A 12,377-nucleotide genomic window follows, 5' to 3' on the forward strand; every position below is an offset into this window, starting at 1 on the left:
ACTAAACAGTATCCTGAATTATTGAAACTACGGTTAATAAATAATTAGAAGTTGAACAGCAGTTGATGATACCCTGAAAAATTCAAATGGTAATAAATATGACTGAAGCTGTTTGAGATATTTACTTAAAGCTGCACTAATTAATATTGATATATGAAAAATACTAGGTCAAATGACAATGTGTAATGTGAAAGGTGTCCCTTTAGTGACGAACCCACACAGTTATCACCTGACTGCAGGTCCCCTCGGCTCTTTGGAGCATTTTAGATTCGTTCAGCTCATTGTTTCGGTTTTTCTGTCTGCAGCTTTCATATTTGGGTTTTGTCTCATCGTTCTCATGTACCTTGTTTCCAGCCGCCATATGCATTTTCAGCGAAAAGCTCTGATAAACTACTATACGCTGCCTGCTCACCACATAAAGGCAGTCATATAAAGTAAGTGAGTTGCTGATAAACATAGTGGAGCATTTTCAAAAACTGTGTTTTGAACTTCAGGATGGACAGTAATGCTCTTTTAAAAGATCATGCAATAACATGTAAAATGTTTAAATGGTCAAATTGACTATAACACTTTTAGAAAGAAGTCACAAACTGAACTTAAAGAGACATGGCTTTAAAAAAAAATCACCTTCTTTAATGATGTGTGTGCTCTTGGACTGGTAAGTAGCCTAACAACATACATATTATTATAAATACAACTAGTAGCATAAGTAGCCTACTCCTCTAATATGTATTATATTCTATAGACATTCTCATAGTCATTTTCTCATCAGTAAACTACATATGTGACATACGGCACACAGACGGACGGACACATCCTACCACATCTTAATGGTACAACACGAGGAGAATGAGTTGCTTGCATGCTTACTTGTGCTTTCTTCAAAACCAATACATTCACTGGGTTTATGTAACAAACAAACAAACAAAAAACAAAACAAAAAACAGCCACTAGATATGTTACATGTATAAAATATATCACATTCTACATACCAAATCATTACAAAGTGGTAATTAATAATACTAACATGGAAATCAAAAAGTGCTTTTACAGTATCGTTTGAGTTGTACAAAAGCTGTATATATTTACAGGTGGTGTGTAGAGTGGTAGTGGTTGCTGTGTGTTCAGTCTCAGCTCACAGGTAAGTATCACATGAGAAGTTAAGGTCAGTCACAAGGACGAAAAGGTCACATTCTCAGGCTGCTTCCAACACAACACACCAGCCGAGCAGCCGGTACAGTTTTCAGCACCCTCCCTCTTCCTGACTCGCAGTTCATATGTCCTCTCTTTTGAGCCACATAAAAGATTTCACAAACTCTACTCTTTCTCTCTCTGTCCTACTCTCTGTCTGAATACTGAGGTATGTGGTTTGACTTCACAGGAAATGGTCTCACATTCTTCAAATCTCTTGTCTATCCAAGCCAGACTACGGGCAGCAGGTGGAGAGGCAGGGGTGGGTGGAGGTGAGGTTTAGCAGACAGTATGGTGGGGTGACAAGGGGGTGTCCAGGGTCTCAGTTGGAGACAGATCTGAACTGGAGCTTTTAAACATGGATGAGATGTGGAAGGCCTGCAAACACAGAGAAAAAACAAAACAAAAAACATGCCCATATTAGGATTTTAACAGACTTTGACTCTGTGGAAACACACTGATGAAAAAAAAACAAAAAAAAAACACAAGCAGAGCAGGAATACTGACCACCCAGTAAGCAGTGAGGGCTCCCTGTATGTAGCCTGTTAGCACATCGGACGGGTGGTGCCGGTAGTCGGAGATGCGGGTCAGACCTGTGTAGACTGCCAGCAAAACCAGGAAGAACTGCAGCGCCGGCCGCAGCAACCGAGCCCCACGCCATGTCAACCGCGCCTGCAGGTAAAACTGCATCACAAAAACAAATACTGTCATTTAGTGCATAGAACAATAGGGTCACCATAACTTTATTCACAATTGTACAAGTCTTTACAAGTGTATTTCACCATTTATTTGCGAAGCATCCCCTTGTTTCCTGATCCCCTGCTGTTTTAATTCGCTGTTATTACTATTTACTGAGCACTCCATATTTACCTGTAGCTCCATCACTGCAGAGCACAGGCATGACACTGTGCTCTGCTGCTATGAGTCATGTTTTTTAACACGAACACTGTCCTCATTCAATAATTAATTCTAGTTGGGGCAAGTGTTTAAATATTGGCTTTTCAGATATGACAGCAGGTATTTAAATATGAATTCAGACAGAAATGTGACAAATTAAGGGAAATGACTGATAGTTCACGTTTGATGAGCAAAGAAATAATGAGACTCATATGCTGTAGCTTTCACAGCCACCTGATCTCAACCCAGTCAAATAGAAGAGATTTATATTGCCGTCTAACTCCAACATATTACACAGCATGAATCACCATCATCATCAGAGCATCAAATGAGGGAATATGTTTTGTTCATCCCTCCAGCGAGGTCCAGAGACTTTGAGAATCTCTGATAAGGAACAGTGAAGCTGGTCTCATTGCTCCTGAAAAAAACCTTACTACATTGGTTTTAATTTGACTTTATCACCCATCTTTATCTCTCCTTTCTCCCTCCAGATTGGTGAGATCCACTGTGTCTCGTATACAGTAATCAGCGATGCAGCTTCTAATGTCTCGAGGTGTGATGAAAATGAAGATGAACAATCTTGTCGTTGCTTATTGGTAAATCAATAAGTCATTCTCCTTCCCTCACTAATTGTGGTAGAGCACTTTAGTAACATGAGGAAGTTAGATGTTCGGAACAGTTGGGGACAGTAAACACAGACAGGCAAGCCAAGATTGCACGCACACATACACACACACACACACACATGCACATACACACAAATATGTACTGTAGTATGCACACATTCACATATGCAGGCACTTGCATCCACAAACACAGGCTTTCATATACACATATAAATGCAGGAGCTCACACACACACACTCACACACTCATACAATAGAGGAGAGCAGTGAGGCGGTGAGGCGAGGTCACACTCCTCCCACAGCAGAACAAAGCTGTCTCTGTTTGTCCCATTTCTCCATTCAATCCTTCTCTTTCTCCCTCTCCTCTTTCATTCTTTCGCTTTTCGCTGCAAACTGGACTGATGATGGGTCCGTGTTTCGCTCATTCTCTCTTTGCATTTTATAGAGAGATGGTAATTGGAAATTGGAGAGACATTAAATGGGTTTGCCAGTGTTTTTGTGTGTGTGTGTGTGTGTGGGTGTGTGTGTGTGTGTGTGTGTGTGTGTGTGTGTGTGAGAGAGAGAAAATGTGTAAAAGAGAGAGAGCAATAGAGAGATAGAGATACTCACTGCTAAATAGAGCATTGTGTACATGGCAAAGGAGGCATGGCCAGAGAAGAAAGACTTCCTACGAAAATGGAGATATATTCAAAGTTATCACACCGAACAAAAGTACAGTTCATAAAACACCTGCATAAAAACACGCACACACACACGCATACCTGGCCTCCTCCTCTAACCGGTGATCAGGCTGGCGGCAGCTCACTGTTGCAACATAGCTTCCCGGTGTGCAGTTGAGCGACGCATAGGTGACGCCACACACAGACAGGAAGTGTGGCCGTAGCCGGCCCACACTCAGCTTGGCCATGTTGGTCAGTGATTGGCCGACACAGCAGCCGAACAGGAAGCAGCCCAGCTCTTTATACAGACAGGAGACATACAGGTTCCTGACGAAGGCCTTGGAGCTGACGCCTCGGAAACGCACCCTGTAACATTCCCCAAGGGCGATCTGGGGGTGAACACATAAACGGCATATTAAATTCTCCTCATCCTCCTCATAACGAGCTGGGACACGGTGTACGATGAATAATAGACTGACTGCTCTGACGGGGGATGATGCGTACTCACCGTGAGGCCAGTGATGATGATGCCACCGGCGATGAGTAATTCATCTGGTATAGCTTCTCGGTGCAAGTAGGGATAGGTGATGCTGGTGTCCCCGCACATAAAGCCCCTTCTGTAAGGACTCACCGCCTTCAGCTCACACGCGAAGAAAGGGATGGAGGCTGCACAAGAGGAGGAGCAGAAGGAAGAGGGAGATGAAAGGTATTAGATGACGAAAGATATGATTTGATATTACAACAATCCTCAGTGGAAGTACAGATATTCCTCTTTGTGACGAGATACTGGAGAGGACATGAGGGAAGAGAAAAGAGAAGCAAAACTACAGGTTTGAGATGGGGTGATGGAGAAGAACTGGAAAGTTCTTGCCCTGAGCACAAGAGATACTCAGTGCTACTCAGCTGTCACACAAAAAGAAACTCACTAAGTATCTCCTTAATCCCCCAAAAAAAATATCAAGGTCTAAAACAAAAATAAGAGAGAAATTCAATGCTGACAGGAAAGATGACATGGGGAGGTTGAGGAAAGGGGATGAGGTCAAACGAGGAGTAGTTTTACAACAAAATAAGGCTGGGAACCGAGAATTTTCTCTTGAGAACCTAACTAGTTAGACAACTATTAGGAATGTGAGGGTCACAACTCTGCTCCACCGGGACCAAATAAGCAAGCAACTGCAGAAAGCTCCCATTTCCTGACTGAATACAGACCGAATCCATTAAGACTGAAAACAGAGGAGTAAAGACGGCAGAGCTCAACACAGACCGAGTTTGAACTGCGCATGTGTGTGTGTTGGGTGTGCGTGTCTGCATTTCTGTTGATGAGGAGAGAAAAGGGGAGTTGTTTGTGACTCCAGTTCAACTCTTTCCTACAAAACAAAGAGCAAATGCCGCAGCAGTCCAGGGCCAGAGCCAGTCACTCACTGTCTCTGTTTGTCTCTGGGTGTCCTCCCTTCTATCCCTCTCTCTCTCTCTCTCCCTCTCTCTCTCTGTCCTGCATGCCTGCACATACACACGCACTGTAGAGAGAGGGGTGGGAGAGAAAGACAGACAGACAGAGAAAAAAAGACTTCTTGCAAGGCTCCCTCTCTTTTGCACATGTCCAATCTGTTGTTAATACACTACCTCTCCGTCCAGCTTTTTCCAATTAGCCAGTATTACATAACCACCCTCCTGTCACATATAGGGAACATGGGAGGGAGGGTCAACAATTGCGTGCAAGCGCGCGCGCACACACACACACACACACACACACACACACACACACACACACACACACTGTACTCGTGCATTTATTTATTTATACCAAATACGATTCCCCCTGGCCTGGCTCTACCCTGAGAACTGGAGGTTGTCATGGAAACTGTAGAATTCCCTGGGCAATGCACGAGCCAGCTGGCACGGGGAGCTCGAGAGCGCGCATGAGTGAAAAAAAAAAAAAAAAAAAAAAACATGGCCAGAGATACATGTTGATGAAGAGAGCTAGGACTTGGGAAAAAAAACTTTCTTTCTTTTTTCCCCCTTGTCCTTTTTCCTACCATTCTTTCTTCCCGTCTCTTCACAAACCTGGAGTTAATATGCTGCATAACATTCTGCAGGCCCACATGTCTGATCATCATACTTGAACGTAGCCACTGACTGTCTTTGTTGACTTAATAAAGGTTGAAGTTAACCCTCACCACAGTTATCCTGAATAGGAAGGAATAACAAGTATATAGAGGATTCCACCTGTAGTAGACACAGATAAGAATCATTGATAAGCCTACTGAATGAAATGTGATTCATTGTCAGTTAGTCTGCCAAGTATTCTCTCAGTTAATTCATTTTGATTTTTAGATGCCATGAAATGTGCCAAATAGTTTTTAAAGTTCAGTATGAATAGCCCCCCAGCCCCCCATCAGTGCCAGTATTTATGTAATCTGCATAAACGCATATTCACATATCTTATGCATGGATGGACAAAATAACAGAAAGAGCTTATAATGTAATGATTCCAGTGCAAACAATAACCTCACACCACGTGATCTCAACGCGGACCACGGAGTTGCATGAGAAGCAATTATAAACTGATACACAGACACGTTGTGGTATTAATGGCACTGCTATTTTGTTGGAGTGCATGATATTGTACAGGTGTTTGTGCTGTTGTTATTCCTCAACCAATAAAGCCTGACGTGAAGCATTCAACAATTCAAACAGATCTTGAGTATATTTGTTGTAGGCATTGTCTTGATATTTACCAAGGAAGAGGCACAGGAGGTCTAAGCCGACCAGAAGTTTTCTTTTGGATAAAGCCGGTCCAGTTATCTCTATGAGTTTCTTCCCAGTGCCGTTCTCCATCCCCATCCCCGCTGCTGCGGCCAGGCTGCTCTTGTTGTCCGTCAGTTTGAGCTGGAGGTCCGCGCTGGAGACGACCACACCGGTGCTCTGCGGCCCAAATTTATCCAACATGACGACAGGCACGGAGTAAAAAAACTTGTTGGCATCAGAAACTTGGGAGCGCACTTGAACTACTCATGTGCAGAGCCACAGGGACACTGGAAGCAAGTCCGCAAGTCCGCAAGTGAGTATTTAATGTGCGCCCAGCAGCACTTTATGCTTAGTTGTCAGAGAAAAATGTCTTTTTTACGCATCTTTAATGTCATCACAGAGTCTGCAGGGCTCGTCCCGACTCGTTGCAGGGTGCCCGTCACCTTGAAGATATGCTCCACGGTGGAGCGGAAAACTCCAGACTGGTTGCGAAACAGACACTCGGGAATAAGATCTCTCTCTCTCTCTCTCTCTCTCTCTCTCTCTCTCTCTCTCTCTCTCTCTCTCTCTGTCTCTCTATTTCTCTGCCTGTCTCTCTGTCTGTCTGTCTCTCTCTGTCTCACTCTCTCTCTGCACATTCAGTAGGCCTATTAGGTAAAATATGACCGGGCTGTAAAATATTTCCCCCGACCTTAGAGGAGAGGAAGAGCATCAATTGCATCATCTAATGTGTCACGGATGACGATGGTTGACCCGCATAATAAAGATCTGGGAGGTTTTTCTCCATCACTCCGATTCACCTTTCACCTCCATTTTATGGTAATCTTAAATTCCTAGTAAATAGCCTCAACATCCCTTATTATAGACTTACTCGAGAATCAGATATTAGACGCTTTGTTATAATATACAATTTATACAAATTGTTGGATACCTGACTTGACTCCTTCCTTGACTTCTTTGATCACATAACCAAGTTGCTCGCTTAAACTGTCAGTAAAAAGTAGGCAAAATGTGAACTTCAGAGGACTAGCCTACCTTTTCCTTAGTCTGACTGAGCCACCACTTTTAATATGGTAAAGGATTTATAATGTAAACGGTATTAATGTGTAATAAATAAATTTGCTATTGATTTATACATCAATTATAAGTCAATGTTTTGGTCAGTGTTCAACCTTTCATTTTGGTAATTGTGTCATTAGGTATAGGCTTATTGTGGTCATCCATTAATAAATGCTTAATATGTTGTTGTGTATTAATTAGTACCAGATTCTCTGAAGCTTTTTTCCAGAGGGCAAGAGGTAATAAGTCCATAATTACTCAAAGGGATTTTCACAATCCAGCAACTTTCAAATTCTTATAAATGGCTTATAACTGACCAAGAAAAGCCTTAAATTACATATTTATCGATCTGCAATGCCATGCCATTTCGGGAAATACACTTATCCACTCTCTTGCTGAGAGTTAGATGAAAAGATTAATACCATACACTCTCATGGCTGTACGCTAAATATGAAGCCGCAGGCAGCAGCCGGTTAGCCTAGCTTAGCATAAAGACAGGGGCAAACAGCTAGCCTGGCTCTGTCTCACGGTAACAGAAGCTGTATACCAAGGACCTGTGCTCGCTACGCTATAGCTTGTTTTTTTAATCCATAGCTGAGGTGGATGGACAACACAACTCCATTGTTTGAGTCAAAGTAGAAACTCCTGGTCAAATATGACTCCAATACAAGTGAAAGTTTTTACTGGAGTTAAAGTACTGGAGTACTTGCTTTTTACAAATACTTAAGAATTCAAAAGTATACTACATTTTCTTATGTCAACTTTCATTTACAGAACCTAATGATGCTGAAACAACCTACTAAATGAACCGACTGACTGTAGAACCTGTCGAATAAAAAGTTTGTAGAATATGATACAAAGCTGAAACTCAATTGAATTAACACAAGGACAGCCAACTACTACAAGCTGTCTGTTTAAAAGTTTATCTTTAATAAACAGACGTTACATACTTCGTAACATATTTTCTCAAGTTGGATGGGAAATTTTTATAGGCAGTTAAATTTGTTCATGGTAAATCTTTCTTGGTTTCAAACACTTCAAACATGGACTGAAGATAAGGTCATGGGTGCTCTGGTGGAGAATCATTTGCTGCATGTTTATCTAACATAGCCATCGGGAATGAATGAAATATACCAGAGGTTTTAAGTTAACAATTTCTCCATCACAGTTACAATAATATTAAGATTTATTTAACACATCTGTGCCACTTTACTGGAGGGACCTAAACTAACATGTACATAAGGAAGTGGTAAGTGGCATTATTCAACACACAAGAACAGGAAAAAAAAACAAAGCAGAAGACACAAAAACATCACACTCCTGTTCTTTTCATCATCATCATCGCCTACTCACAGAACTTCAAGGAGACTAAGATGAACGTAACTCGGGCTGAGGAAGATCAACATGGTGACAGGGAGGACAGGGAGTGATGGACAGGGAGTGATGGACAGGGAGTGATGGAGGGCGCTGTGGCCTTTTATCCAGCAGGTGATGGAGAGAATTAAGTAAGTACCTCCACCTTGTTGTGATAGCTGGTTGATTACTAGATTTTGGTATGAACCTTTTGCCAGTGTTTAGAAATCTTTTTACATAAACAGACTTTGTGTTATGACCTTGTCAAATAATCCCTCTGTTGTTTTCCTTTCTTTTCTTTGATGGTGAAGTCAGGGGTTGGGTAATTGGATGTAATAGGCTAGGTAACATTGGTTTTGTGTATTTCATTAACAATGTAGTAAATGAGAAACAATGGTTTCCTATAGTGTAGTAGTGCAGTGAAAAAGAAAGAATGAGTGTATGGAAAGGAGTTGTAATTCAGCTCTATGATAAGAATGGGGAAGTGTGTGTTTGCACTTGTTCTGACTGAAGCTGCAGTTGTAGCAGAGCTTTTAGAATAAATAGGCTCACTGCTGTAGGGGGCAGTAAAGGGAGGTTTCTATTTGCATCCTCTGCTGATGGTTGTCAATTTTTGTTTTCATTTCTGTGCATATGAAAACAGGAGCGAGAGAGATAGAGAGAGAGAGAGAGAGAGAGAGAGATGGTGACTTCCCTGTCAGAAAGCCCAGTGCATCGTGATACTCGTTTTGTTTTTGTCAAAAGGCCAGTATGTAATCCTAACCACAGAAAATCCTGGGTGGGTGGGTGTGTGCATGTGCGTGTGTGTGTGTGTGTGCGTGGGTGCGTGGGTGTGTCTGTGTGTGTGTGCTTGTGTGCTTGTGTGTACTTTCCTTGTAAATATTAGATTGTGAGGACCCCAAAAAGTATTTTTGGACATTTTGGGAAAGTGTGGACATTTTGGCCGGTCATCACTTTCTGAAACAACTTCAAATGACTGTTTGAGGGTTAAGATTTGGTTTTAAAGTCAGGGCTTCAGCTTAAAGCAAGGAGCTAGGGAATGCATTATGTCATTCAGTGTCCTCACAGTGATTGAAGTACAAGTGTGTGCTTTTAATAGTGCTTAGAGCAGTTGTTTAATGATATTGTTTCAATTCAACTTTTCTCTGGTATTTCATCATTTTCCGTAAGGGAGACATTCCTCCATATGACACATTACACCACTTTGCTGAGTAATGCTGTATGTCACTTCCTCTGATGAAAGGTGGTAAAACAGAGGCCTGAGAAAACTCTTGATTTCTTTTACCAACAAGATCCAAGTACATATTTCTTACATATAAGTACAATTAATCCCAAATAAATAAAACACAATTAATTCATCACTACACACACACACACACACGTGCGCGTGAGAAAGCATGTCTACACAGTCAGAAGTGATGTTGTTTCTTGGCAATTACAAGCTTACTTAAAAAAAATATGGAAACTTTTGAGGAATTTATTTGTGTGTGTTTGTGCCTGATGGTGTGCGTATACTCTGTACATGTCTGGTCAGTTTCATTAGGGAACAGAAGATATGGGTTTTTCTGCACTGCAGTAGCATATGACCTTCTACAAACTGTCATACTCGTAATGATAAATTTCTCATTTTCTCTGTTTCATGTTGACTTCCCCATCTCTGTCAATCACTCCCACACAGAAACAGTCCCTGCATTTTTTTTCCCCATCATACCCTTTTCTCAGTTGTCACTCCTCATGATATTTTAACTACTGAAGCACTTTTGTAACACACACAGCATGAGGTTAGATTATGTCATATGGGTTAAGTAAATGTGGTGGAAGAAAGTTACTTGTATATTGCAACAGACATTGTCTCAGTGGGCTTTAAAGACCTGCAACAGCAAAGGTTCCTGACCCATGCAGCCTTCGCTTTCTAAGAAGATGAATATCTCCCCCCCAAAAAACTCAGTACATAACGGGAAAACACGGCAGAAACCACAGGAGAAGAAATTGAATGAGAGTTCCTCCGTCCCAACTAGAACCATTCTATAGATAGAAAGGTGGAAATTAGTAAGACACAATATGTGATTTGTAATACATAATAGCTGGGAGGATGTGCAGTTTGATGGACAGTGTCAGGGCAGGAGATCTGGTGGAGGAGGATCAGAGTAACCTGCTGCTGAATTGTTAAAAAAAAAAGTACCGTTGGTTGATCAATATATCATAAACTAACGTTAGAAAAGAAGTATTCTGAAAAATGAAGTGAATTAAAAGGTACACCATGAGCTTTGCATCGTAATAGAGTCGAACTATAAATACCATGCCTCAAAAACTGTCTGATGTCACTACCAGTAACTTTATGTTCTACAGTATTTGGGTAAATGTACTCTGTTACTTTCCATCTCTGCTCAACAGAATTAATAGAAATGGCAATTGATGGTTATAATTCATTACAACAATTACCTCCGAATGAATTAGAAGTGTGGGGCTGGATATTATTACCACTTCCATTACATTATTTTCATTAGTTCCCAGAAATAACCCCATGAATAAATATTTTTGCAATGACAGAATCAGTATAGATGTAACACAGGAAGGAAATGCACATGAAGTTGAGATGTGTCAATCAGCTGCTCAGCAATAATTTTACATCAGAACAAGTCCACATATACAGGTGGAGCTGAAACGTACAGAATGCAGTGAGTCTGCAGTTTATTAGGTACACGTAGCGAAAGTAGTAGACTGAACTTCATTCCGTCTACTACAACTGAATGTAGTTTGTGATGCTGCTGAACCATACTGTGTCATACCAAGTTGTGTTTCTGTTATTAGCCTTCCCTCGTTGATATAATTGGGCTGTTGTATTAGACAGCATTAGGTGTTCCTAATAAACTGCCAACTCAGTGTGTTCTACACATGTACCGTTTTGTGGATTATTATCAAGAGCTGTTTTTTCTTCTTGTGTTCTACTTGTGTTTACAGTATTCTGACGATGTTGGTGTCCTCCCTGACAGGTTTAGCCATCTCAGCAGAGCAGATAACCAGTAATCTAAATATGTCTTTGAAACTTTGTCAGTGATCGTCACTTCTTGTATAATGTCTTTATATAACTATCCACTTCCCTTTCAGTAAGAACCACAAACATTCCCTTAACATTTCTCCCTTTACCAAACTGTGCAGCTCTGATCAGCTGTTTTGATCAGCATGGAGCTTTTGAGCATGATTACCACAAATCCCAGTGTAAACTCTCAGAACTTTATCGATCACCATCTGATGCAAGAGGAAAGGCCCTTGCCAGTAATTACACCAGTTGCACTTTAACATTGGTGATCAGTTCCAGACTTGTTGTATCATACAGTAAAAATACCAAAAGTATTACCAAAAGTAAACCCAAAAGTACAGTTGGAGCATCGTCTCTGCATTTACAGCTTTAATATTATTAATATCAACAGCCATGCTAGCAGCTCTGCAAGGGCACAGCAGCGGTGTTTTTAGCTAAGTGCCAATATCAACATGTGAACATGCTCCCAATAACAAACATGCTGATGTTTAGCAGCATATTAAGCGTGCTAACATTTGCTAACTAGCACCAAATACAAAGTACAGCTGAGTTTGATGGAAATGACATTAGTTTCACTGGTATTTGTTCATAAACCAAACCAAAAGTATTTAAGAGTTCAAAGTTTGTGCCTATGTTGAAAAGTTAAGGGATTATGAAAATGATTAATTATTCATTTCTGTACCAAATGTCATCCCTGAAATAGTTCAATGACATTTCAGTCAAAGCCACAAATATACATATTTCAGTCTGGACCAAAGTGGTGATCTGACTAACATTAGCATCTCTATAGACTCATGCTGCTACT

General features: G+C 41.0%; 1 protein-coding gene across 1 annotated transcript; it reads right to left on the minus strand.

Annotated features, from left to right (window-relative positions):
- Nucleotides 1–611: 611 nt before the first annotated feature.
- Nucleotides 612–6,794, minus strand: LOC111665514 (phospholipid phosphatase 3-like). The gene is made up of 6 exons (XM_023420554.2): nucleotides 6,111–6,794; nucleotides 3,881–4,038; nucleotides 3,475–3,761; nucleotides 3,323–3,380; nucleotides 1,699–1,875; nucleotides 612–1,569 (listed from the first exon to the last, which is right to left on the minus strand). The coding sequence occupies exons 1-6, from the start codon at nucleotides 6,319–6,321 to the stop codon at nucleotides 1,471–1,473; spliced, it is 990 nt and encodes a 329-aa protein (XP_023276322.1). The 5' UTR covers nucleotides 6,322–6,794; the 3' UTR covers nucleotides 612–1,470.
- Nucleotides 6,795–12,377: the final 5,583 nt, after the last annotated feature.

Source organism: Seriola lalandi, unplaced genomic scaffold (genome assembly GCF_002814215.2).
Source record: "Seriola lalandi dorsalis isolate HSWRI2012SDOR001 ecotype SW California unplaced genomic scaffold, Sedor1 jcf7180002054654, whole genome shotgun sequence".
NCBI classification, from domain to species: Eukaryota; Metazoa; Chordata; class Actinopteri; order Carangiformes; family Carangidae; genus Seriola; species Seriola lalandi.